Genomic DNA, 26,827 nt, shown 5'->3' with positions numbered 1-26,827 from the left:
CCACTCCCCTGTGCAAAAGGTACATCCAGGCTGGCCTGACGACTCCAAGGGGAGGGCCAGCCCACTTGACTATCCTCCAGATAGTGATTTTTAGGCTGTATGGGTCACACGCTCCCTATTGTAACCATTCAACTCTGCTCTTGTAGTGGGAAAGCAGCCATGGACAATTGGGTAAATGAATGGGCATGGCTGTCTTCCAATATTTTATTCATGGGCATTAAAATTTGAACTTCATAGTATTTTCACAGGTCACAAAAGGTAATTCTTTAGATTTTTTTTTCCCCCACAACCATTCAAAAATGGAAAAATAGGGGCACCGGGGTAGCTCAGTTAAGCGTGGGACTCTTCATTTCAGCTCAGGTCCTGACCTCAGAGTCATGAGATCGAATACCACTTGGGGGTCTGTGCTCAGCGAGGAGTCTGCTTGTCTCTCTCCCTTCCCCCCCACCTCTTGCTCTCTCTTGAATAAATAAATAAAAATGGAAAAATAAGTCTCAGATCGGTAGCCGTCCAAAGGCAGGGAGCGGGTTTGATTTGGCCGGCAGGCTGCGGTGGACACACCCTCGCGCTGCCGCGGCACCCAGCCAGCCAGCGCCCCCGGGGAAGCGGGCCTGGGATTGGGCCGGGCGGAGTGGGCGGGGCCTGGGAAGCGCGGGGCCGCCCCACACTTGGGAAGGGAAAGCCCGGATTGGTCTACTCCTTTTGGCATTCAGCCAATCAAATCAGCGCAGCGGTGCCGCTTAGCTCCGCCTCGCGCCAGCGTCCGCGTTCGCGCCGAGTGCGCCACGCCCCCTTGCGCGCCCAGCCCTCACTTCCGGGCACTGGCACGGCGTGACGTCAGGAGGAGGGCAGGTAAGTACGCGCGGGTGGAGGGGCGGTCAGGCTCGCAGAGGGCCCGGGGTCCGGTCGTTGCATCCCCCGACCTCGGAGCGGCCCGATGGGGGACGAGTTCGCTGAGGGCCGCGGGGCTCTGCGGCTGTGGGCCCATGTCCGGAGCCGGCTCCGGTCCCAGCCGCGACCCCTGATTGGAATCCCCCGGCCCCAGCCGCGACCTCAGTCCCAGCTCCCCCCCCCTTCCCCGCCGGGCCATATTATGCCTGAAGGGCCCTTGGGCTTTCTTATCTGAAAAATGGGACTAGTGAGCCCCTACCTAATTGGATTATGGTGAAGATTTTAATGCTTGTAAAACGGTCTAGCATGAGAGATAATTAACTCTGCGTCGGGCGCTGGACTATGCTTCAGCTCACTGAGTTTTGACGACAACCTTATCAGATTGATACTTTTATAAACCCTCTTTATAGATGAGAGAACTGAGGCTCAGAGAGATATGCTTTGCCAAAGTCAAAACGCTAGCAAGCAGGTTGCAAACCGAGCACGATGCCCTAAGCCAGTGGGATTTATCATTACTCCTGACACCAAGGACTAGAGATTTCAGTACATTCATCCTATAGCCCCACACCAGTGCCAGTCACTGGGCTGGTAAAACCCCTGTAAGAGCCCCAGCTCCTGTAAATGGGGTGCCCTGCAAACACTTCCCAATGTCTTATTTCATTCCCAGCAACCCCAGGAAGTCCTGTTGCCAACATATACTCTTTACAGGTGAGGAAATAGAAGTTCAGGGAAGCTCAGACGCTGGCTGAAGTCGCCCAGTTAGGAAGGAGTGGAGCTGGGATGCAAGCCCAGGGAACTGTGCCCCAGAGCCTAAGTAGGCACTTAGCTGTTTCGTTAGCAAAAGCGTTTTTTAGGTTGGAAACGACCTTGGGAAAATCTGGTCCAGGGGCATGCTTTAAAAATGGAGGATCTGAGGTGAAGAGATGTTCAAGGTCATGGTGGAACGGTTACATCTGGAGCTTTGCACCTCAGCTTGCCTCTGACCCTGAGCGAGTTGCTTGAACCCCCGTGTTCTCGTTCATCAACTAGAGATCATAGTAACATAATACAGAGCGAACGAGGCAGTGATGTTAGACTGGGTACACACCTGGCGCGCAGTAATTGGTAGAGAGTGCACAGCTAAGTTGGCAGAAACCATTAGATACTTCCTGACTCTAGCACAGGGAGCCAGCAGGCCACCCCCACAGGTCAAAACCAGGCAACTGCCTGATTTTGTACAGCCTGCCAGCTGAGAATGGTTTTGACTTTATAAATGGTTGGAAAAAAAACAAAAACAAGTATAATATTTTGTGACAGGTGAGAACCATGTGAAATTCAAATTTCAGTGCCCATAAATAAAGTTTTGATGAAATGCAGCCAACGCTCACATATTGCCTGCAGCTGCTTTCTACCTATGACAACAGAATTGAGTCATTGAGACAGAGACAGTTTGGTCCTCATAGCCAGAAATATTTACTCTCTGGTCCCCGATAGAGAAAATCTGCCAATCTCCATTCTAGAATATACTTCAGTGTCTCGTAGCGTCTCTCTTTGGTGTCAAGTAGAACTTCCTTTTGTTTGACCTGAAAGTCTCTCCTCCAAACATACAAGAGGAGGGAGGTCGCCCACTCCCAGCTTAAGGAGACTTGCATTTGATACCTGTGTCACCTGCACTAATTCTTAGGAAACTTTAATCAGTTATGAGTGGTTTGTGCAGTCAGCATTTATCAGGGGCTAGGCACTATCCCAGGTGCTGGAGATACAGCACAGCGTGACCTGGCAGAGGAGTCAGACTGTAGACAAGTCAGCTGACACAGGGCAGTGTGATAGGAACCCCAGGGAAGAAGTGACTAGATCGGGTAGTCAGATGAGGCCTCTGACAGAGATGATGTTTGAGCTGAGCCCAGTGACAAAGAACAGACAGCTGGTGGAAGAACATTCAAGGCAGTTGGCCTGCACCTGCCGAGCTTTTGAACGCATCCAGGTAGCCAACATGATTGGAACAGAGTGAGGGAGAGGGAGAGGGGTAAGAGGCGGGCTTGGAGAGGCAGGTGGGGGCCCCACAGGCTATGGGGAGGGGTTGGACTTGTTTCTCAAACCAATGGCAATCAATGGAGGGGTTTAGGCAGAACAGTATTTCAGATTTATATTTTAAGATCTCTTCCTGGTTCCTGTGGAGAAAACCGAGTGTGGCAGTCAAGGGCAAGCCAGGAGACCAGGGAGGAGGCAGCTGTGCTGGTCCAGGTAAGAGATAATGAGGGCTGCAGAAAGATGAGATATATGTTGGATGGAGAGTGAAGAGGATACTGTCTTTCTAAACAGACAAACACCGCTCTTGGGAGGATTGTCTGAGCCGCTGCCACCACACACAGCCCACGGAATCTTCACCGGAAAGCCGTGGCCCCTCCACCAGGCTGCTCAAGAGGGCAGGACTGGCCAGGGTAGTTAAAATTGCACAGTCCGTGTCTTACCATCTTTTCAGTCCAGCGGTGTTGAAGGAGAGGACCGGTAGGCAACTCCCAAGATGGTAAGTGGACAGCGTTGTGCTTATTGGGTTTCTCTTCTGGTCTGTGTCAGGGAAGGAGCCCTTCCCCCCACCCCTCCCTACCCCCAACCTGATAGGTGGTATTTCCAAACTCTGGATCATGATCTTTTTGGTGCAGTGGTTCTCAAACTTTGCCATGTGCTAAAATCACCTAGGCAGCTTTTTTCTTTTCTTTTTTTTAAGGAAGTGAAATTCATTAACTGTTGTAGAGTGTGCGATTTAATGACACTTAGCATACTAAGTGTGGCACAGCCAGCACTTCTATCTAGCTCCAAAGCATTTCCATCGCCCCAAAAAGGAAATCCTGTCCCCTCGAGTGGTCACTTCCCAGCCCCTCTCCCCCGGCCCCTGGCAGCCACCAACCTGCTTCCTGCCTACATGGACTTGCCTGTTGGGGACATTCCATATAAGTGGAATCATACAATACATGGCCTTTTGTGGGTTCCTTCTTCCACTGAGCATAATGTTTTTGAGGTTCATCCAACTTGTAGCAGGCATCAGAACTCCGTTCCATGTTATTGCTGAATAATATTCCCCCGGCTGGATCTGCTATATTCTGTGTATCTGTTCATCCACTCATGAACACTTGAGCTGTTTCCACCATCTGGCTGTTGTGACTAGTGTTGCCATGAACACGCATGCACAAGGATTTGTTCAAACACCTGTTTTGCACAATGCCTTTTAAAAGTCCAGGCACCACACCCCAGAGCAGACCCTGTCAGGGGAACTTCTGGGGGTGGGGCCCAGGCATCAGTGTTTTAGAGACTCCTCAGGTGGATGTAACATTCAGCCAAGTCTGAGACCCACTCCTTTGGTGGGTCATTATTTCAGTTTATTGGGTGGCTGCCAGCATTGAAAAAGCAAGACCCAGGGTGCCTCGGTGGCTCAGGTGGTTAAGTGTCTGCCTTCAGCTCAGGTCATGATCCCGGGGTCCTGGGATCCAGCTCCCACATCGGGCTCCCTGCTAGGTGGAGAGCCTGCTTCTCCCTTTTCCTCTGCCCCTCTCCCCACTGCTCATGCCCACTCTGTCTCTTGCTCGCTAATAAATAATAAAATCTTTAAAACATAAATAAATAAAAACCAAGACTCTCACAGCTAGGGTGAGCGTTCTTTCGTGAAACCTGTGCCATGTTTCAGCTCTATTATGTGTGTATTTGCAGTGGCAGGTGTTAAATGCATCTTACTGTCTGTCATAGTCCCCAAAACACTGAAAGCCGTTGCTTCAGGAGAGTCTGATTCTCATGGAGTTTTCCAGAGTGACAACAGTGGTTTTCCAGTCCCCAAATCTCTGTCCCCATTCAGACCCTCTGAGCCCAGGGCCTCTCTAGGATGTCCCCCAGGCTCCCTCATCTGGGTCCCACCCTGCAAGGCTGGGCGACAGGGTCTCCTCCAGGACATCCTCTCTGAGTCACTTCTCTCTTCTCCTTCCCAGGGTGAAAGGAAAGGTGTAAACAAGTACTACCCTCCAGATTTCAATCCAGAAAAGGTAAGGGCAGTGGGCATTGCCTTTCTTTGGATCTCTCCCCACAGAGGCCCTCCCTGACCACTGTCTCATTCTCTGTCACATCACCTAGCATGTTATTTTTATTTGTCTCCCTGTAACTCCCTGATGAGCCATCCATTTGTTTGGATGTTGCCCATCTCCCCATCTAGAACATCTGCCTGAGGGCAGAGATGTCCATCTTTCTCATTCACCACTGTGGCACTCCGTACTCTGTGGCCCACACTGTAGGCACTCCGTAAGGGCCTGGGAACAAAGCGATGCATCCCAGCTACACGGTCCTGGGCACATGACTGGCGTCACTGTGCCACAGTTTCCTCATATGTCAAAAGGGGGAAATAAAAAAACGCCTCAACGTTCTAGGGGCCTGGAGGGGTTAAAACAAGATGATGCAGGTGCCTGGCTGACTCAGTAGGTAGAACTGTGACTCTTGATCTCAGAGTTGTGAGTTAAAGTCCCATGCTGGGCATAGAGATGACTTAAAAATAAAATCTCAAAATAACCTTTAAAATGAAAAAAATACAGGGCAGCCTGGGTGGCTCAGCGGTTTAGCACCGCCTTCGGCCCAGGGCGTGACCCTGGAGCCTGGGATCAAGTCCAACGTCGGGCTCCCTGCATGGAGCCTGCTTCTCCCTCTGCCTGTGTCTCTGCCTCTCTGTCTCTCATGAATAAACAAATAAAATCTTTTTAAAAAATAAATAAATGAAATGAAATGAAAAAAACAAGAGGAGGCACATGGAGTACCCAGTAATCTGACCAGTGCTGCCCCCTCACCTTGTCTTCCCCCCATCACCAGAGGCCATTACAGTCACCATCCTTGGTGGACGGTTGGGGGACACCAGGCTCAGCAGACAAAAAGTGATGTCACTCCCCAGGGTCACTCAGCTCTTTCAGCTCTCGCATATTCTAAATGGAAGAACATAGATTCAGACTTCTGTATTTTTTATTCCAACCCCACTTGTTGCCCCAAGACCTTTAGTGCCTTGCAGTTTGCTGTTAGCACCCCCCGCAGGATGTGAGCAAGCGGCCTCTTAATTTGGGGGAGCTGGCATGGCTGTGCTCACCTGCTTCCTTGTCCTTTCCGACAGCATGGCTCTCTTAACCGCTACCACAACAGCCACCCACTACGGGAGCGGGCTCGGAAGCTGTCACAAGGCATCCTCATCATCAGGTAAGGCCCTGGCACCACCTGAGGACCCCTGCACTTTGTGCTACCTGGCATGGGTCTTTGGATATTTCAATGCCCTTGATTTTGCCCAGTGTCGCAGGGTCTTAATTCCAGAAATCAGGAAGTTGCCATATCAATCAGCTTTTGCCATGTAACAAAATGACAAACATGTATTGTGTGCTGTTCACAGTTCTGCAGCTCAGCGGGCCATACTTGGGCTTGGCCGTACCTGGGCTTGGCCGACCCGGGCTGGGCTCTCTGGCATGTTTGAGGATCACCTGGGGACTGGCTGGTCCCCAGGGACTGGCTGGGCTGGTATGACTGGACTCCACTCCACAGGTGTCTTATCCTCCAGTAGGCTAGCCTGGGCTGGTTCATGTGGCAGCACCCAGGTTCCAGAAGAGAATGAGCACAGGCAGGCAAGGACCCTTGAGGCCAAGACCCAAAGCTGGCACACTGTCACTTCTGTCTCACTGATTGCCCAAAGCCAGTCATGTTGCAGGGAGCTGGGAGGGTATTTATCCCACCTCTTGGCAGGCAGCATTGCAGAGTCACAGGGCAAAGGGCACGGGTTTAGGGAGGATAAAGAATCCCAGCCATGACTGCCATTGAGCCAGGATAGTGGCCCTACCTGCAGGGCTCCCCTTTTGTTTGTGGTCCACGCCCCAGTGGGTCAGCCACGACAGGAAGCAGAAGCCAGCTTGCATTGCCTCAGAAGGACAAGCCCCTCTCTGCTTCGTGGACTCTGACCTGTCTCTGCGGTCCAACCTGGGCCTGAGCAGAGGATCCAGTGCCAATCACAAGGGGCAAAAACATCTGTGGAAAAAGAATCTAGATCTGAGTCCCCGCCTTAGGAAGCACAGAACTGAAAGTCACCTGGAAACACCCCACCCTGTACCTCCAGCTCCAGAGCCCGCCACGCTCCGCCACCAGGCCTGTGCACAACACCCCTTCCCACTCTGCAGAGCCCTCGGCTCATATGGAGAGCGTCTTTACTTCACCGCACTATTCATCACTTAATGGTATTTTCAGACAGAAGCTTTGTCACTCCTGCACGTGGACAGCCAGATCACATGTCCCGAATAGAACCACAGAAAAGAAATGTAGTAATAGTACAGCACCTCTCCTAAACTCTAGCTGGGCCACTGCTCCCCTCAGCTCACTTCCTCCACTCTAGTTTGTGTAGCTGATAAGTGAGACGTGAAGACGGCGCAGCACCAGCGGAGACTCACCCAGATAGGGTGAGCCCGTGGGAGAGCAGGATGACAGGACTGGCCTGGCTGTAAGAATGCCCACCACTCTATCCTCCCCACGCACATGCCCTTTGCAGCGTGGCTGTGGCTGGAGGCACGGGCATGCAGATCCAGGGAGAGCCCAAGCAGATGGGCACCAATAAACCATTTTCTGTTTGCATAGGTTTGAGATGCCTTATAACATCTGGTGTGACGGCTGTAAGAACCACATCGGCATGGGTGAGCTTCACCTGCCCTTCTGCTCCTCATCCCATCCCCGACCCTTCAGCCCCGCAGATGGTGAACCCTTAACTGCTGGGCCTGTGAGAAGCTGCCTCCACCACCAGCCCCTGATCAGGAATCAGAGAGGAGACAGGCACCCCCAGTGACTAGTGGGTTGTGGACACCTCACAGCAGAGCAGTCAGGAGGCGTGGCTTTGCCACTTCTGAGCTGGGTCACCTACAGCAGGTGACTTAGTCTCTATGGGCCTTAGTTTACCCATCCATAAAATTCAGATGATATGAGTTCCCACCTGTGCAACATACAAATTATGTAGCACGTGAAGGCTCATAAACTCAAACTGCTGTTACTTTTAGCATTTGGACCCCTGTGCCTGCCACAGATGGACAGACAGATAGGGGCCCGTGGTCCCATGGGCAGCTCTGAGACTCAGGCAGGTGACTTGACCCGCCTGGCTTCTGTTTCCAACTCCATGACACCAGGGACACTCAGCTCTTCACGCAGCACCTGGCCGCAGGCAGCAGCCCATTCTGTAAACCGGAGTGGTAGCTCTTGGCACGATGGTCGGGCCCCTCCCACAGAGGCCATGGAAGAGCAGGAAGGAGGAGCTGGGCCACCCCACTGCTGAGGAGGATGAGTCTCACACACACACACACACACACACACACACACACACACTCCCCACCAGTAGGTCCCCCTGATCAGACCCAGCCAGGGGCATCTGGGGCCACCAGGTCCTCAGAGGACAGAAAGCAGCGCACAGCCTGACACCAGAGGCAGGTCACCCTCAAGACCAGGAACTGAAGTAGCCACCAGGAAAGGAAAACTCAGGCCACAGCATCAGTGAGCAAGATTAAACAGATCAAGACTATCACCTATCAGTGAAAAAACAAAAAACACAGATGTAAATAATAAAAGCCGACCCTTGAGCACTTGCCACATCCCAGGCCCTGTGCTAAGTGATCTGTGTATGTAGTTAGCTCCTGTGGTCCTCATATCAGTGCTGCATGGTAGGCATTGTAGTCATCCCTATTGAACAGATGGGGAAACTGAGGCCCAGAGGGCCAGAGTAGCCAACCTAAGGTCTTGTAGCTGGAATGTGGTGGAGTCAGGATTTGAACCTGGGCCCTCCTGCTGCCCACCCTCCTCTGTGGCTTGAGGACCTGTCATGGAGCGTGCACACGGCTCTTTCCCACATTGAGTTTTAGGGCCCTCCAGAGGTGTCTCCCCTCTGGGGAGATGGAATACCACCCTTGTCCACCCTCCACCCAGGGAAAAGACACTGAGCCCCCATCTTCTCCCTCTCCTTCTAGGTGTTCGCTACAATGCAGAAAAGAAGAAGGTTGGCAATTACTACACAACCCCAATCTACAGGTATAGGCAGCCCGGTGGGTGTCTCAGAGGGACACATCAGGTAGCTGCAGGGTGAGAGGGCCACAAAGGAGTCTGAGTGGAATGGGCAGCCATTCCTTGATGGCCACGTCCTCAGTCCTGTCCTCGAAATGGCCCTGATCTGTCAATCAGGGCACATCCCTTTGTCTAGAACACTCCATGGCTCCCACTTCCTGAGCCCTCCCCATGGCCACCAGGCCTTGCACGCTCTGCCCAGTCCTCTCCCTGTCCTCGCCTCTTCCCCTCAAGGTCCCAGGAAGGCCTCGATGCTCTCAGCCTAGAACGCTCTTCTCAGATATCTATAAGGCTCCCTCTCCCTCCTTGGGTTTCTGCTCCAACACCACCTCTCAGGCCTGTTCCAAAGCAGCGCTCACCACCTGACAGTGGTCACTTGTGCATTTGCTGCCAGTATGGCCCCTGCTGGAATGTCAGTCCCCCCGAGAGCAGGCTGGCATTCTTCACTGCTGTGTCCCCAGCTGCTGCCAAGCCTGCCACAGAGAGCAGGACATGTTGAATACATGAGTGAACAAATGAACAGAGAACAGATAGAAGAAAGTCAGTTCCGGGGTGACGGGACAGAGTCTGTCTCCCCCACAGCCATAACCCCAGATACAGAGTTTGGTGTGTCGTTGGTGCTCAGTGAACACCTGTCAAGTGACACACACAAAGGGAAGGAAGCAGGGGTGACGGATGGACCAGGGCCACCACGCTGTCCTGACTTCCACCCTCTGCCCACCCAGGTTCCGGATGAAATGCCACCTCTGTGTCAACTACATCGAGATGCAGACGGACCCCGCCAACTGTGACTATGTGATTGTGAGTGGCGCCCAGCGCAAGGAGGAGCGCTGGGACATGGCGGACAATGAGCAGGTGCTGACGACAGGTGAGCGTGGAGGGTGGGCCCCGAGGCCAACCCCGGCCCTGAGCGGGAGCCTGCCAGCCCTGCCGCATTCTGGCTGTTGCAGAGCACGAGAAGAAGCAAAAGCTGGAGACGGATGCCATGTTCCGCCTGGAGCATGGCGAGGCTGACCGGAGCACACTGAAGAAGGCCCTCCCCACCCTGAGCCACATCCAGGAGGCCCAGAGTGCCTGGAAGGATGACTTCGCACTCAATAGCATGCTGCGGAAGAGGTTCCGGGTGAGCAGGGCATGGGGGGAGTGTCAGGACCTCGAAGAGGGGGTCACTGACAAGGTGGGCAGCATGCAGGGCCAGCCCTCTCTCCACCATGTCCTATCTGCAGGTGGGTCATCTGGCCCTCTGAGCCTCAGTTTGACCACATCCCTACCTCAGGAGTAGCCTCTGTCTCCTGGGGAACCCCAGCTCACCGGGCACCCCTCTGCTGCTCAGCTCCTAACACACACCTCATAGGTCCACTCAACCATCCCAAAATGAAGTCCAGAGATCATCAACGCACCCCTACATAATTGCCAAAACCTTCTCTGCAGTGCCCTGTGGTTAAAAGAAAACAAAAATTGAAAGGGAAAGTCACCTACAATGAAAAGTAATCATGCGGGCAGCCCGGGTGGCTCAGCGGTTTAGCGCCGCCTACAGCCCAGGGCGTGATCCTGGAGACCAGGGATCGAGTCCCACGTCAGGCTCCCTGCATGGAACCTGCTTCTCCCTCTGCCCCTCTCTCTCTCTCTCTCTCTCTCTCTCTCTCGATTAAATAAATAAAACCTTAAAGAAAAAAAAAAGAAAAGTAAGGCATATTTAGGAATGCCTGAGCGAGACACTTGCCCTGGCATGGAGCGTCACTGAGGGTCCAGGTGCAAACGCTGACCCCTGTCCCCAGGGACACTGCTGTCAGTGACTGCAGTGGCTTCTGAAAGATACCCGGTGGAGCCACACGTCACAGGGAGTCGGGGCCCAGGGTCATATGAGTGCCTGTGCGTTGTTCCCACTCTCGACAGGCAGGAACTTCCCCAGCTACCCCCATGGGACACAAGCTGTCACCATCCCACAGCTCCTGTCCCTTCCTGCTTCCTTTTCTGATCATTCTGTGGTCATTATTAGGACTAAAACTGCTAGTTTTCTCATTAATTATTCATAACCAAAAACATATGCCTCCAGCTGTGCCTGTGCCCTGAGCTGTGTGTCCCCTGCTTTCTGGGCATCTCCCCATGAGGTGTCTAAGGACACTCAAGCCTAACACCCGCACAAGCCCCCGTGCGTCACTAAGCCACCCACTTGCATCTTCCCCTTCTCGCAATGGAGGCATCTCTGTCCTTGCAGGGACTCGGGCCCCGAAACCTGGAGTCGACCTTGACTCCCCCCTCATCGCTGTCTCCCATTGGCAAATTTTTGGGGTCCTACCACTCCCACAGCCTCCATCATCTCCAGCCTGGACCAACACAGTCCCTCTGCCTTGGTCTCCAGGCTCCCACGTCCCCTCATCTGTTCCCCACGTGGCCACCAGGAGGCATGTGGGAATACCTGAGTCATTTCACATCTCTGCTCAGAACACTCCATGGTTCCTACTTAAAATAGAACCCAAAGTCCTCTCCATGGCCCACAGCCCAAATGATTCACCTTCCCCCTCCCCACTGTCTCCACCTTCCCCTCACTCTCTCTGTTCTAGCCACATTGGCTTCCTCACTTCCTCCACCACTCCAAGCACACTTGCTTCTGGGCCTTTGCACAGGCTGTTCCCTCTACCTTGGAATGTTTTTCCACCAGATGCTCACTTGACTCCTTCACTCAGATGTCCTTTCTCAAATGTGGCCTTTTCAGGGAGACCTTGCCTGCCCCTTCCCTCCCTTCTGCACCACATTTACAGTCGAACCCCTCACTCACGCCCTATCCCCTTCCCTGCGTTCTTTTGCTCCTCACTACTCTGTCTCTCTAACCTACTAGAATGTCAGCTCCGTGAGGGCAAGGGTTTGTGTCTACTCACTGCTGCGTCCCCAGTGTCTAGAACAAAGCCTGGTACAAGCTGACCATTGTGTAAATATTCATGGAATGAACCAACAGAGGACCGAAAAACACACGTATGAATGACACTTGCATCTTGCATTTGCTGAGTGACTTCTGTGTCCTGGGCACTGTGTGAGGCCCTTCCCTCGAACAGGCTCTAAGAGGAGGAAGCTGAGTGGAGTGACACACCCCGGGGTAGCGGGCAAGAAAGAGGCAGGTCTTTGACACCCACCATGCCTCCCCCCCCCTTCCTGTCCCCCACCACACAGGAAAAGAAAAAAGCCATGCAGGAGGAGGAAGAGAGGGACCAGGCGCTGCAGGCTAAGGCAAGCCTGGCCATCCCACTGGTACCTGAGACGGAAGACGACCGCAGGCTGGCCGCCCTGCTCAAGTTCCACACCCTGGACTGTGCGTGGGGAGCTAGCGGGCATGGGGGACTGGGTGGGCAGAGATGGGGGCCCCCAGCCTTGCGGAGGCTGTGCCAGGCCCAGGCAGAGAACAGCTTTGAACCTTCCCTCTCTTCCCTCCCAACCCCCAGCCTACGAGGACAAGCAGAAACTCAAGCGGTCAGAGATCATCAGCCGCTCCTGGTTCCCCTCTACCCCGGGACCTGCCACCAGCAGCAGCAAAGCGGGCAGCGTCCTGAAGAAGTTGGCCCAGAACCGCCGATCTGCACCGGCCAGCTCTCCCATCACTGTAGGGGACCTGGGCATCGTGCGGCGGAGATCCCGGGAGGTCTCAGAGAGCCCCCAGCCCACAACAGAGACCCCCATGTCTGGGGAGCCATGGGTGCCAGAGAGGAACACCCAGGACGGGCCCACATCCCTCCAAGACTGCTCTGCAGAGACAGCTGAGACCCCCAAAAGCAGGGGGCCTCCAAGGCAGGAGGGGAAATGTCAGGACAGGCCCCAGTCCCCACCAGCCTCCTCCCAGGAGGCAGCCACCCCCCAGGACACACCACAGCCATGCACCTTCAGCTCCTCTCTTGTGGCTGATTACTCCGACTCAGAGAGTGAATGAGCAGCTCTGGGGACCAGACCTGCTCCAGAGGCTGCGACATACCCCCAGGAGGCCCCTCAGACTGCATCCCTGCTTGCCCACCACCCTTGGGAGAGCTCAGACGCCGCCCCTCCCCAGACCTCGCCTTCCTGCGACGGTGGAGTTATTTATTTGGTCCTGGAGAGGGTGTTTGTGCCTTGTGGGACGACATCCCAACATTAAAGCTCTGCTGCTTTGTCCCTGCCTCAGGTTGCTAGATGGGCCCAGGGGCTGACTCCCCCACCCCCAACCCACTGAGTTTCCCTGGACACTCAGCAGCCAGTGTGATGTTGCCACAGCTGTGTCCCCAGCCATGAGCCCCACCCAGCATGAGGAGGGTTTCAGGGTGGTGGCTCAGGTTGGTCTGCAGTCAGAGCAGACTTCCCAGAGGAGGCAATGCAGGCTGCATGTGAAGGGTGGAAAGGGAACCAGGCGGCAGGATCCACACAGGGCAGGCCCGGCTGGGAACATAGGAGGTGCGCGAAGCAGCTGGGCCTGGAGCGTGCATGTGTGGGGATGCCCCGGAAGGTCGTGGAAGAGCTCCCCTCCTTCCCTGTCCTGATGCATCTTTTGAAGGGAACTGATAAACCGAGCAGAAAATGGCTCAGAGGGGATCCCTGGGTGGCGCAGCGGTTTGGCGCCTGCCTTTGGCCCAGGGCGCGATCCTGGAGACCCGGGATCGAGTCCCACGTCGGGCTCCCGGTGCATGGAGCCTGCTTCTCCCTCTGCCTGTGTCTCTGCCTCTCTCTCTATCTCTCTGTGACTATCATAAATAAATAAAAAAATTAAAAAAAAAAAAAAAGAAAATGGCTCAGAAACAGCAGGGCATCCACCCAGAGACCCAGCCGGCCACCTCCCCCTAAACTGTGGAAAAGGAAGATCATTTCACAAATTTATTTTATTTTTTACAAATGTATATTTTTTTAGGATTTTATTTATTCATGAGAGAGGCAGAGGGAGAAGCAGGCTCCATGCAGGGAGCCGGATGTGGGACTCGATCCCGGACTACGGCATCACCCCCCCCCCCAGCCAAGGGCAGATGCTGAACTGCTGAGCCACCCAGGCGTCCCCCCATTTCACAAATATTGGAGTATTTGCAGTATGCCAGGCACTAGTCTAGCCCCTGGGGATACAGCCGTGAGCCACACAGGCCCGGGCCCTCTAGGGACTGAGGTCCTGGCCAAATTCTTACTTGGCCCTGGGGGTGGGGGGGCGGGCGTCACCAGTCTTTGCTCCCTGCAGGGATGGGAAGGTTTCAAGGCAACAAACAGTAAGACGCCTTCCTTAGTCTTTGGGACCCCCAATTCGGGCCTTTCTCTACTTCAGACCCCCTTCAGCACTGGCTCTGGCTGAACTCAGGCGCCAAAGGGAGCCCTCCGGATATCTGGGGGTCATGCGATGAGGCCCGAATTCTGGTCAGCCGAACGCTAAACACAGGGCCCAGAATCCAATAGCTGTCCCATAAACGGTGCCATCTGTGCTTCCCGGGAGGCCATCAACTAACTGCCCAGATTTAACGGGGCAAGTAAAGGGGGCTAGCCCCGCGGGCCGCCGGTCCTGCGGGATTGCTGTGCGCATGCGCCTCCGGGGGGCGCCCGGCCCCGCCCCTCCGCGTTCCGAGCGGGCCCACGTGCGCGGCTGGACCCCGCGCCTCCTGAGCGGCGGCGGGCGAGGCGGCGGCCCCATGGCCCTCGAGGCGATCCGCTACTCCCGGGGCTCCCTGGAGATCCTCGACCAGCTGCTGCTGCCCCAGCGCAGCCGCTACGAGCCAGTGGGCTCGGTGCGCCAGGCCTGGGAGGCCATCCGCGCCATGAAGGTGGGGCCGCGCGGCCGAGCGGCGGGGCCGGGGTGGGAGGAGGGCGCCCCCGCCTGACGCCGCGGTCCTCCCCGACCCCAGGTGCGCGGCGCCCCGGCCATCGCGCTCGTGGGCTGCCTCAGCCTCGCCGTGGAGCTGCAGGCGGGCGCGGGGGGACCGGGACCCGCCGCGCTGGTGGCTTTCGTGCGCGACGCGCTGAGCTTCCTGGTCACCGCCCGGCCCACCGCCGTCAACATGGCCCGCGCTGCCCGCCACCTGGCCGACGCCGCAGCCCTGGAGGCCGAGCGCGACGGCGCCACGGAGGAGGCGGTCCGGGAGAGGTAGGCGGCCTTGTGCCCTGCGCTGCCCCATGGGGAGGCTGGGAGTTTACTTTTCCGCAGAGTGACCTCTTTGACATATAGGGAAACTGAGGCACGGCGCATCAGCCCCAAACCACACAAGCAGGACTGAGAGCCCACCCCGGGGCAGCTGGAGACCACCCCAAGATCCTTGCTCTCAATCCCTCGTCTGCCTCCCCAGACCGTATACAGCCCCATCTTCCTCGGAGGTCCTTTTCAGAGCCACCGCATTCTCCTGGGTTTTGCTTTTGAGAAATTTTGTTTCCTGTCCTCATCCCGCCCCTGCCCTTTGGTTCTTACACTCCTCTGCGCTGCAGCTATGTCGATGCTTGCCGTGTTCCTTGGATGCAACGAAGCTTACTCCTGCCTCAGGGCCTTTGCACGCGCTCTCTGCAGGCCAGCTCTCCACAGAGCTAACTCTCCCCATCAGGTTTCAGATACCTGCTTTCCCCACCCCCTCAGGTAACACAGCTCATCCCCCATTCTCTGTCCCCTGACTCTGCTGCCTTCTCCTTCATTAACTGTGCACCACCTGTCTTCCCCACTCCACCGTGAGCTCCACAGGGCCAGATTTTTATCCTGCTTATTGCCATGCTCACCCACACACGTGAGGTAAATGTGCTGTGTGAGCCAGTGGTGTGACAGGTGACAGTGGCAGAAGAGTGCGGGCCCCACAGCCTGGAGAGGCTTTGAGCAGGAGGGCTCCTATACAGTGCTGTTGGCTAGGGAGGAGGGGCTAGCCTGGGCCCAAAGCCTGGTGGCTGAGAGCCCCTTGTTGGCCCCAGAGTGATCCGCTGCGCCGAGGACATGCTGGAGAAAGACCTCAAGGACAACCGAAGCATTGGGGACCTAGGAGCCCGCCACCTCCTGGAGCGGGCAGCTCCTGGGGGCGGCAAGGTGACCGTGCTGACCCACTGTAACACTGGTGCACTGGCCACTGCTGGCTATGGCACAGCTCTGGGTGAGTGGGCATCCGTGGGAATGGGGAAGGGCCCTTTTTGAACACTAGAGAAACCCTAACCACTTTACCCGCCAAAAAGATACGAATGTATTCTTGTACAGAAGTGCTTAGGGTGTTAGCTTCAGGTATGGCTGGATCCAGGGGTCAAAGAGTGACATCAGGATCCACCTGTCCCTGTTCCTCAGTTCTGTCCTCCATGGTGGCATCGTTCTCATGCCCCACAGGGTAGTAGGGAGGCTTCTAGGGTTCAGATCATGAGGAAAAGAGCCAAGGGTCTCTATGCTGACAGTGCCAGAAAAGTCTCCTCGTATCTCAGGGGCTCTGATAGGGTCACTTGCCTATCCAGGATCAATTAGTCAGTGGGCCCAGCCCAAGCCATGTGCCTAGAGAAATGGCAGGATGCGAACTCCAAAAGGTCTGAGAAGGGAGTAGCCCTCCAAAAGAAAGACTGGGGTAGCTGTGACCAGGAGAGTGGGGAAGAGGTCCTGGGGGTCAAGGAAACAGATTCCTCTTGACCCTGAATTCCCCAGGAGATTTGCCTACCTGCCTGGGCCCTGCCCTTGTGCCTGGGGACTGAGGCCTTGATGGCAAGACACCGATTTACTCACTCAACAAACATCCATTAAGAATTCGACAGCCCCACCATTCCTGCAGACGTGCATTCCTTTATTCATTCAACACTTGCTGAGCCCCTGCCGTGTGCCAGGCACAGTCCTGCACTGGAGACCCACCAGTGAACACAGTAGACAAAAATCTCTGCCCTGAGGAACAGGAAAGCAGGAGAAACAAACACAACCAATCCATAAGTACGTATGCTGGGTCCCGAGGTGATGAGTTCTAAAGAGAAAGAGCCAGGAAGGGGTCAGAGGTGTGGGGGCTTGCTATGAGAGATCAGGGATCAGGGAAGGCCTTGCGGGGAAGGTGTTCTCTGCACACATGTGCCTGGCAGAGGGGACCATCACTGCAAGGGCCTGGGGAAATGGCACTGTTCCTGGTAAGCCTTTGGTGAGTTGTACTTTTTTTTTTTTTTAATATTTTATTTATTTTGAGAGAGGGCAAGACGGGCAGAGGACAAGAGAGAACCCCAAGCAGGCTCCATGCTCAGTACAGAACCCGATACAGGACTTGATCCCACGATCCCGAGATCATAGCCTGAGCCTAAATCAAGAGTTGGACACCCAACTGACTGAGCCACACAGGCACCCCTGAGCTGTGCTCCTAAACAACGAGCCACCCTGCCCATGTGTCACTTTCTGTCTCATCCTGACCTTCTGGTTGGCCGGGCCCCACAGGTGTGATCCGCTCACTGCACACCCTGGGCCGTCTGGATCATGCCTTCTGCACGGAGACCCGGCCCTACAACCAGGGAGCCCGGCTGACAGCCTTCGAGCTGGTCTACGAGCAGATCCCCGCCACCCTCATCGCCGATAGCATGGCGGCAGCTGCCATGGCCCACCGGGGCGTGTCAGGTCAGCAGGTGCGGTGCCAGTGGGCAGGGCTCCAGACGTCCAGAGCCAGGTTATGACCCCAGCATCTTGCTCCCCAGCTGTCGTCGTGGGAGCCGACCGAGTGGTTGCCAACGGTGACACGGCCAACAAGGTGGGCACCTACCAACTGGCCATCGCTGCCAAGCACCATGGCATCCCCTTCTACGTGGCTGCCCCCAGCTCCTCGTGTGACCTCCGTCTGGAGACAGGAAAGGAGATCATCATTGAGGAGCGCCCAGGGCAGGAGCTGACAGATATCAACGGGGTCAGGATTGCAGCCCCCGGTAAGCCATCCCCTTAAAGACGGGCACCAGAGTGCCCGGGCACCTCCCTTTAGGCACCCTGGCCCTATCACAGAGGCAGGTGGATTTAGGTTTAGGGTAGAACCAGCCTTCTGGGGCATAAGCAGCTCCTTCAAGCCATTTCTTGGAACAGAAGCATCCTGAAGGTCAGATTCAAGGTTAGAGTTATTCAACTTAGGGCAAGTTGTCCTGCTAGTCTCTATCTGGGTTTCCTCCCTTGAAGAGAAAAAATAAGAATACTGCTTTACCTAGTGCCTATGAAGAGACACTGATGTTCTCAGCTTCTCCACTCCACCTGGCTGCTGTGACCCAGATGCCTGGGTTCCCTCCCCGCCCCCAGGACCCCAGTTGTTTGCATCTGTAAGAAGAGGACTCTCTATAATCCACCTGACAAACCCCAGGGTGACCAGTAAATTCACCCATGTGACGTGGAAGACAGTGCCTGACCGTTGCTTAGTGCTCATTAGATAGTAACAATTATGATTGACAATATTTTTTAAAAGGGATCCCATTAAAATCCCTAGGCTCTGAAAGTACTATGGGGCTGCCACCCCAGAGTCCCAGGTATGGAGCCAAGGTAAAAATCACGCTATACAACTACACAGAGGGACATCCTAACAGTCCACATTGTTCTGTGCTGCCAATTCCTTACAGCTTTTAAAAAACAGATACATTAATTCTATAAATATTTTTCCTTCTTCTTTTTTTTTTTTTATCCCTGCTTTCCCGGAGGCAGAGGGAGCACTAGCCAAAATCCATAAGACTGACAACACCTGCCCATCCCCTGAAATAAAACTAGGGACTGCAGGGTAACAAGGATGAGAGACACGGGCCATGTACAGTCTGCTCCAGCCAATGGTCACGGGAATGCAGAACCTGGGGGATGGGTATTCTGATTTCTCCAACATCTACATTTTGAAAGCTGGCAGCTAATTCAGTGGTCTTCAAAGACCTGTGAGCAGAGAAAACAGGCCACCCGTTTGCCACCTCTGGTGTAAAAGGTTGTTTGTCATTCGGCAAATATTTTTGAGTACCTGACCGATGCTAAGGCGCTGAGGATACAGGAGTGAAAAAGATATGAACATCCCTGGGCTCGTGGGGCTGACAATCCAGCAGGGGCGACAGGAAACAAATGAGACAATTAACAAAACCACAGTGTATGTTAGAAGCAGGTGGGAGCTGAGGAGAAAGAAACAAGACAAGGATGGGCATGGGGAGTGGACAGAGTGGAAGTCCTTGCCGAGAAGGTGACATTTGAGCAAAGATCCAAAGGAAAGGAAACAGTGAGTCATGTGCCCACCAGAGGCAGAGGGAACTGCCCATGCAAAGGCTCTAAACTCTTAGAGCTTCTTATGGAGACCCTCAGAGCCAGCAAAAGTGGGGTAGATGTACATAAGATTCCTGAGCCTTCTTGGATGATGACCGCCCAGGAATGGTGGGGGAGCATGCAGGGTCTAAACTCGTTACTAGGTGCCAAAGCCCATGCTTTCACGCACTTAGAGAATGAGCACCCCCAGACTCTCAAGGACCACCACAGGGGAGAGAGGTGACAATAGCTTGAGAACCTCCACAGAGCCACATACCTGCCTTCTTGCCTCCCCTCTCTCTCCTTCAGGGATTGGGGTTTGGAATCCTGCCTTCGATGTCACCCCCCATGACCTCATCACTGGCGGCATCATCACAGAGCTGGGCGTCTTTGCTCCTGAAGACCTCCAGGCAGCCCTAAGCACCACCGCCTCCTGAGGGTAGGGACCCTATACGGACCCCAGAAGTAATCAACCTGACTCTCCATATCCAGCCCCCATCCTCTTAGGGTTTATAATAAACTTATTGAATGGCTTGTCCCCAAACTTACCTGTTCCCCCAAACACTCCTTCCCCAAACCAGGGAGAGCACACAGGACCTTTGCATGGCTCTTAGGGGCCCTGTAACAGGAGCCAATGTGCCCAAGTTCAGAACCCAGCTCGGCCACTTTCTCTGCAGTGTGATCTTGGCCAAGCCACTTCGCCTTCCCATGCTTCTCATTTATAAAACACGGATATTATTAGTACTGCCCTCTTAGGTTGCTTCAGGGCTAGAACCAGGGTGGTGCGTGGGATACAGAATTTTCAATGGGACACTGAAAAGCTCAGTAATCAAGATAAATAAGAGCTTCATGGAATATTTTTTAAAACTAAAAATTAATGCAAAAATGCAAAACGATATCCATGATGAACAAAAGATCAAGATATTAAACGGACTGGACACTTGCCTTTGCACGAATTGACCTTACCTAACCCCTGACACTGGCCCTGACACTGGCCCTTGTTCCAATAAAACCTTGTTTAAAGTATTAGGCAGCTGGTCCGTAGGCTATAGCTGGCTCTTCTTTGAGACAGGCAGAGAAAGAGTGAGAGTGCAACTTGGGGGTCAGGGCAGAGGGAGAGGGGAGAGAGAATCCCAAGGTGACTCCACTGTCAGCATGGAGCTCGACATGCGGCTAGATCTCACGACTCTGAGATCATGACCTGACTGCGCTGAAATCACATGGAAACTTAACCAACCGAGACACACAGGTCCCCTTAATTTTATATTTGAATACTGATTTTTTAAAGTAATCCCTGCAACCAACGTGAGTATCAAATTCACAGTCCTGGGACTAAGGGTCACGTGCTCCGCTGACTGAAGCAGCCAGGCACCCCTGAAATTTTATTTTTAAATGTTGAAAATATTATTGATACTGATTACGGAATTTTAGGCACCCTTAAAATTTGCACCAGTGAGTGCCTCACTCGTCTCACCCTAGTGCTAGACTAAATTTTATGTACAAAGAGCATAAAACGAAGTCTTTTTTTCTAAGATTTTATTTAGTCATGAGAGAGAGAGAAAAAGGCAGAGACACAGGCAGAGGGAGAAGCAGGCTCCATGCAGAGCCCGACGTGGGACTCGATCCTGGGTCTCCAGGATCACGCCCTGGGGTAAAGGTGGTGCTAAACCGCTGAGCCACCCGGGCTGCCCATTGTCTCTGCCTCTCGCTCTCTCTCTCTCTGTCTCTCATGAGTAAATAAAATCTTAAAAAAAGCTTAGGTCTTACAAAACAAGTGAGCGCCCTGTAAATACTCTCTTACATTACAACCTTGAAGTTTTTGCAAAGCGCTGCCCACGATCCGCGCCTTCTGGGGGAGTCTGTCTCTTTAACGCTTTGCCACGTTGTGTCCCGTGAGCCTTTGCGCCCCGCCGCCTCGCTGTGTCCCATCGTGCCCCTCGCCTTCCGGCTGCCGTTGCTCACAGCCCCGCCTCTTCCGGCGCATCCCCGATCATGGCGCAGGGGCAACGCAAGTTCCAGGCGCGGAAGCCGGGGAAGAGCAAGGCGGCGGCGGCGGCCTCGGAGCGGAACCGGGGCCCCAGGAAGGGTGGTGAGGAGCTATCAAGGGTCTGGGGGGCGAGGGTGTCCTGGCGCTCCCCGGCCTCACGCGAGCGCGTCTCTTCCCAGGTCGTGTGATCGCCCCCAAGAAGGCGCGCATCGTGCAGCAGCAAAAGCTCAAGAAGGTGAGTGGGGCGTGCGAGCGGCGAGGGAAGGGGCCTGGAGGGGGTGAGGGGCGGAGGCTGGCGCCCGGACCCGGTGGGCCTCCGCTTCGGCCCAGGGCCGTGAATACCCGCACGTCACGCACCGTTCCCCAGGCCTCGCAGCAGCAAGGCCTGACGTGCAGAAAGTGTTCAGCACGCACCTCAGCCGGTGTCGGTGTTCAGCGTTAGTAGGAGTCGGGAGGGGAGGAGGCTTGGCCAAGTGGAAACCCCGGCTTCGCGGAGAGGCAGCGCTGCGTGCGCTCGCAGCTCCCATCAGCAGCTAGTAGTTCTTGCCCCTGCGTCTCTTGCCTGTAAAATGGTCCTAGTGCCAGCACCTTTCTCCCAGAAGTGTAAGGACTTAACGCCCTGCGCTGAGAACAGCACGGGACACAAGGAAACGTTAGCTGCGTTGCTCGTCGTTTTTGTGGTTGTGTCTAAATGCAGCTTCTTTACAGAAGTGGATGGCGTAGAATTTATTAAGAAGTTTAAAGAGATTTGAAACTGGTTTTACTGGAGTCTGACTTGAGTTCAAATTGTACTCCACGCCAATTAATGCGTATAATCTTGAGCAGCTTGTTTAGGTTCCCGAGAATGTCGGTTTTCTGAGACCTGGGCACCCGGTGGTCTTCATACCTTCACCGGCAGCGGGAGGCAGACCGCCTCTTGGGCATCTCAGACTCAGCATATCCCAAACCAAGCTCCTGATGCTCCCCTCTCCCTCCCGGACATAACCCTTCCACAGTCTTGATTCAGGAAGACTCCAGAGACTTGGGATCATTCTTGATTTCCCCCTTCTCTCTCATCTGGGTCTAATCCCATCCTTTACTGCTTTTAGTATTAATCTAGAATCCACTCATTTCCCACCTCCGATGACCCTCCCCACCGGGTCCCATCCCATCAACTATCACCTGCACCAGTGCAGTCACCTCTTTCCTCATCTCCTGTCTCTCCCCACAGCAGCCAGAGGGCGCCAGTGAGCAACCGAGTCTGGGCTGTTCCATCCTCTGCTCCAGCCTTCAGTGTCTTCCCACCTCAGGAAAAGCCGAAATCCTCCCCAGGGCTACCCTGCGTGATCTGTCCTTGTCATCTCCCACTCTCCTCCTTGCTCACTGGCCCCTTAACTGCTCCTTGTGCCACCGTAGCATTTTTGCACTGGCTGTTTCCTCTGCCCAGATTCTTCTCCCAGAAGTCCACATGGCTCCGTTTCTCAGGGTCTAGTCTGACCACAGGCAGTGCCTCTGGCTGTCCCCAATAACATCTACCCCTCACACGTCCCATGTTTTTTCATCAATAGCAGCGCTTACCTTCACTTAAACCTAGTGGGTCACGGGCGTTTATGTCATCTGTAAACCACACACATGCTGAGTGCTAGCTCCCTGGGGACAGATGTTTTCTGTGTCTTGTTTGTTGTTGTGTCCCCTGCCTCTAGGTGTGTGATAGTCACAGTGGTCATGATTGTTGGAAGTCATGTAGGACAGGGCAGTTCGGGAAATTTGATAAAAATTTGGACCCAAATCCCTGTGCCTTTGCTTGCTCACATCTCTTGTGTCTTGGGGCCCCAGCTCGCCCTAGGCCAAGTGGAAATGGCAGGGGCCAGGAGAGGACTGCTCCCTGGAAGCTGGGACCAAAGGCTCTGGGCATGCCAGGTGCCAGGTTCTAGTCTCCCATCCCTCACCTGTTGGGGGAACCCTGGACAGGTGCCTCCTCACTGCAGGAACCTGTGTCCTCATCTGTAAAATGGGGATGAGCAGAGGTTTAGAAGCTGAGGTCCAGAGACAAGAACAGGATTTTTTTGTATGTAACACCCCAAAGAGTGCAGGGCAGAAGAAAGACATAAACCCCAGACTCTCAGGGGCTGTTACAGGGGGAGGTGCTCATCCCACCCCCCACCTCAGGTCCCAGTCTCATTGCCCTGTGGTTGCCCCCTCAGGATCTGGAGGTCAGCATCCGGAAGAAGATTGAACATGACGTTGTAATGAAGGCCAACAGCAGCCTGCCCAAGAAGCTGGCGCTGCTGAAGGCCACCGCCAAGAAGGAGGCAGCCTCTTCTTCCTCCACCAAGACACCTTCCTAAGGGCACTGGCCCATTGGAGGCCATCGCCACAGCCTCCGTGCTCAGACCTCTGCAGGTGGCCCCACAGGTGGCACTACAAGGAGAGGCCATGCTCTCCAGAGCTTCAGGTGGCACGCACCTCAGATTTCATTGGAGGCCAAGCCCGTGAGCAGGTGATCAGCAGATCTGGAAGGCACTGGTCAGCTTGTCGGGGTGCCGAGGACTCCAGAAGGGAAGGAAATGTTCGCCTACTTCCTGCTTTCCCCTCCCCCCTCAGGTCTTGTCTCCACTGGTTTAACCCAGAGCAATAAACCTGACTGTGATTCTTCCTGCGTTCTCATGCTCCTGTGATGGGCCAGTGCTGGGGCTGCAGACCAGGTATGCCCCAACCAGGTGAGTCCCAGCACTTTTCATCAGAGACCAGCCATGTGCCTGCCCCGAGAGGAATGACGAATGGGCATCTGTACCTCCAGCCCAGGAGGCAGAGGAGAGTCTCCTGCCCCTCTGGCCCCAGGTGATCCCATGAGCCTCCTAACTTGCCTGCACACCCTCCAAAGGATGCCCAGATCACCACCTTCACCAGAGACGAGCCAGGCGTCTTAGGGAGCTACTTTCCCATCCATATGACAGATGTTGACACCACCTGATCTGAGTGCCAACTAAACCAGAATGCACTTCCGAACTGCTGGGGGTTGGGGGGGTGGGCGGGGCTTGATCTTCAAAGTCCTAACAGCTTGTATTTATGTAGTACTTCCAGTGGTGCAGGCATTGTTCTAGTGCTTTCCACACCACCTCAGCCCCTGCAATGCCCTGGTTAGGTCATGTTGTAGAGCCTCTCTCCTGCTCCCTCCTGGGCCCCTCCATCATTGTCTGCAGTCTGCTGGACTGGACAGTGCCTGTGAATCAGCCAAGACCCTGACAGCCTTCCTGCCCTCCCCCTACTGGGGTGTGAGGAGCAGGTCGCAGCTCCGGAAACAGGGCTGCACTCTGGGTGCCACTGAACTGCCACCTTTGGGGGACGCAGTGGCACCTGTGGGTACAGACAGCTGCACCCTGATCCCCTGCTGGCCTCCCCTTCCCCAGCCAGCCGAACTCACCCCAGACAGCTTTTTTTGGTCCCACACAGTGGTGGTGAAAAGTCCGTAAACTACTAAAATTTTCCTACAAAGTAGGGGGCAGCCACTATGGAAAACAGTTTGGTGCTCCTCAGTTCAGCCTAGAAAGATCACATGACCCAATCTCATGCCCAAAAGGATTGAAAACCGGGATTCCACCAACAGCTTTGTCCATGAATGTTCACAGCGGTGCTAGTTACAGTCCCCTAAAGAGACACAACCCAGGTATCCCTCAACAGACTGCAGGTAGCATGTGTACCAGTGCAGGGGAGTATGCCCCCGCCATCAAAAGGTACGATGCACCCGCACGCTACACGGTGGATGAACCTCAAAAGCAGGCTGAATGGAAGAAGTCGGCCGTGTGGTGCAGGACTCCATTTGTGTGAAATGTCCAAGACAGGCAAATGCACGGGGAGCCAGCGAGTAGACCAGTGTTTTGAGGGAGTGGGGTTGGGGAGGGGGTGATTGGTAATGGATGCTGGAGTCTTCTTTTGGAGTAAGTTTTGGAACTAGACCCAAGTGGTTGCAGAACAGTGTGAATACTGAATACCACTAAACTGTACTCTTTTAAAAATATATTTTTTGAAGACTTACTTAGGGGCAGCCAGGTGGCTCAGCGGTTTAGCGCCACCTTCAGTTCAGGGCCTGATCCTGGAGACCTGGGATTGAGTCCCACATTAGGCTCCTTGCATGGAGCCTGCTTCTCCCTCTGCCTGTGTCTCTGCCTCTCTCTGTGTGTCTCTCATGAATAAATAAGTAAAATATTTTAGAAATAAAATAGAGACTTATTTAATAAAGAGCATGCAGGGGCTGGGGCAGAGGAAGAGAGAATCCCAAGCAGACACATACACTCCTCCCCCCCACCAGGCTTGGAGACCCATGCAGGGCTGGAGCCCAAGACCCTGAGGTCATGACCCAAACGGAAATCAAGTGTCAAATGCTCAACTAACTGAGCCACCCAGGTGCTTCTGAATGTATGCTTTTAAACGGTGGATTTAATGTGTAAGCAATTTCACGCAAAAAAAAAAAAAAAACCTCCTAATTTACATCTTTAAAAAAGTCGGAACTTGTGGCAGCAGAGCCCAAATTTGATGGAAAGACTGGTTTGGGGTTTCCCCAGCCCCAATGCTCACGTTTAGGGGGCAGGGAGATGGGGTGGGAGGGCAGGTCTGAGTTCAGTGGTGTCTCATGCATGCGCACACGGCGTGCACACCCTTCCTTGAGCCTCCCCCCGCCCAGGCATCCCAGACTTCCCTGCCATCGGCCCACAGCACAGCAATGTCTCCCCTAAGACAGCAAGTGGCTTCTGCCTTTTGAGATGGAGCCACTTTGCCCATTGGGCATTTATGCTCCACCTGCTAGGTAGAGCTGAGAACAGGCATTCTAGTGGGGAAAACCCAGGAGAGCCCAGTCTACCCCCTCCGGACCACCTCCCCATCCTGTGTCCTACCTCCTGCTGTGGTTCCCTCCCCTCCCGGATGTGACCCCGGAGAGCCTTCCTCTGCCCTCCCGCACTTCCACCCCAGGAGTGGTCACTCGGCTGGCACCACTCTATAGACTTTTCTCCTTTGCGTCTTTGTTCACTGCTGTGTCTCCCCACACCTAGGACGGTGCGCAGGAGGTGCTTAATGAACAGGTGTTCGTTGAATGAAGGCAGTAATGAATTGTTTTCCCTTTTTTGCAAGGAAAAGTTTGCATTTCAATGAATCAGTTCTGATTATTCAGTGCATCATCTCTATACAACACGCCCTTCCGGGTTATCTGATTCATAGCATTGTCTTTGAACTCTCAGCTCTGGAGATTTGTAAGCAACTGCTAGCAATATAAAACCACTTATCTGTAGACATGCAAATTCCATCCCGGCCAGCAGAGGTTTCGTTGACAACCCTCCTCCCCTATGGAAAAAATAAGTTGCCCCCATCTGCACGTTTGTTTGTGCAAACAGTCTGATAATGTGAAAGTGCCTGCTCTCCAGACTCTTTTGAATCGCCTATAACATCTGCCTGGTTCCCACATAAGTTCAATAAAAATGTTAACACGTGTCCATCTTTGTGTGTCTGCGAGAATCATGATTTCTCCCTCTTCTGGAAATCGCTTGTTTTTTTTTTGTTTTGTTTTGTTTTGTTGTTTTGTTGTGTTTTTTTTTTTTTTTTTTTTTTGGAAATCCCTTGTCAATCTTCATCTAGAGTTTTAAGGAGGGCGAGGACTGGGAGAGGGTGGGCTCCCAGTGCCTCCTGGTCCCTCCCTCGGCCACCAGGAGGCACCTGGAACCCAGGCCAACCCCACTGAGGCCGGCGGCGCCCAGGCG

The 26,827-nt window shown here is 54.2% G+C and overlaps 3 protein-coding genes across 9 annotated transcripts; all 3 read left to right on the top strand.

Annotated features, from left to right (window-relative positions):
* The first annotated feature begins 767 nt into the window (after positions 1 to 767).
* YJU2B (YJU2 splicing factor homolog B) lies at positions 768 to 13,099 on the top strand. 7 transcript variants are annotated; one of them, XM_025983510.2, is made up of 11 exons: positions 768 to 852; positions 3,027 to 3,114; positions 3,193 to 3,397; positions 4,848 to 4,901; positions 6,005 to 6,087; positions 7,501 to 7,556; positions 8,871 to 8,931; positions 9,690 to 9,832; positions 9,915 to 10,087; positions 12,133 to 12,271; positions 12,402 to 13,099. In XM_025983510.2, the coding sequence occupies exons 3-11, from the start codon at positions 3,395 to 3,397 to the stop codon at positions 12,881 to 12,883; spliced, it is 1,194 nt and encodes a 397-aa protein (XP_025839295.2). In that variant the 5' UTR covers positions 768 to 852; positions 3,027 to 3,114; positions 3,193 to 3,394; the 3' UTR covers positions 12,884 to 13,099. The 7 variants fall into 7 exon arrangements, with proteins under 7 accessions (XP_025839295.2, XP_025839299.2, XP_072577556.1 ...); XM_072721455.1 differs by having other exon boundaries at positions 798 to 852; positions 3,050 to 3,114; XM_025983511.2 differs by having other exon boundaries at positions 840 to 2,854; positions 3,050 to 3,114.
* Positions 13,100 to 14,491: 1,392 nt separating this feature from the next.
* On the top strand, positions 14,492 to 23,359 carry MRI1 (methylthioribose-1-phosphate isomerase 1). The gene is made up of 8 exons (XM_072721452.1): positions 14,492 to 14,717; positions 14,799 to 15,037; positions 15,841 to 16,016; positions 17,309 to 17,485; positions 17,563 to 17,787; positions 19,421 to 19,550; positions 21,278 to 21,333; positions 23,282 to 23,359. Exons 1-6 carry the CDS (start codon positions 14,586 to 14,588, stop codon positions 19,546 to 19,548), a joined length of 1,077 nt encoding a protein of 358 aa, XP_072577553.1. The 5' UTR covers positions 14,492 to 14,585; the 3' UTR covers positions 19,549 to 19,550; positions 21,278 to 21,333; positions 23,282 to 23,359.
* Positions 20,958 to 26,565, top strand: C9H19orf53 (chromosome 9 C19orf53 homolog). The gene is made up of 3 exons (XM_025983427.2): positions 20,958 to 21,200; positions 21,278 to 21,333; positions 23,282 to 26,565. Exons 1-3 carry the CDS (start codon positions 21,104 to 21,106, stop codon positions 23,423 to 23,425), a joined length of 297 nt encoding a protein of 98 aa, XP_025839212.1. The 5' UTR covers positions 20,958 to 21,103; the 3' UTR covers positions 23,426 to 26,565.
* The last annotated feature ends 262 nt before the right edge of the window (positions 26,566 to 26,827 follow it).

This window comes from Vulpes vulpes, chromosome 9, assembly GCF_048418805.1.
Source record: "Vulpes vulpes isolate BD-2025 chromosome 9, VulVul3, whole genome shotgun sequence".
Classification (NCBI taxonomy): Eukaryota; Metazoa; Chordata; class Mammalia; order Carnivora; family Canidae; genus Vulpes; species Vulpes vulpes.
The sequence above is the reverse complement of the archived record's forward strand: the minus strand, read 5'-3'. Positions and strand labels throughout refer to the sequence as shown.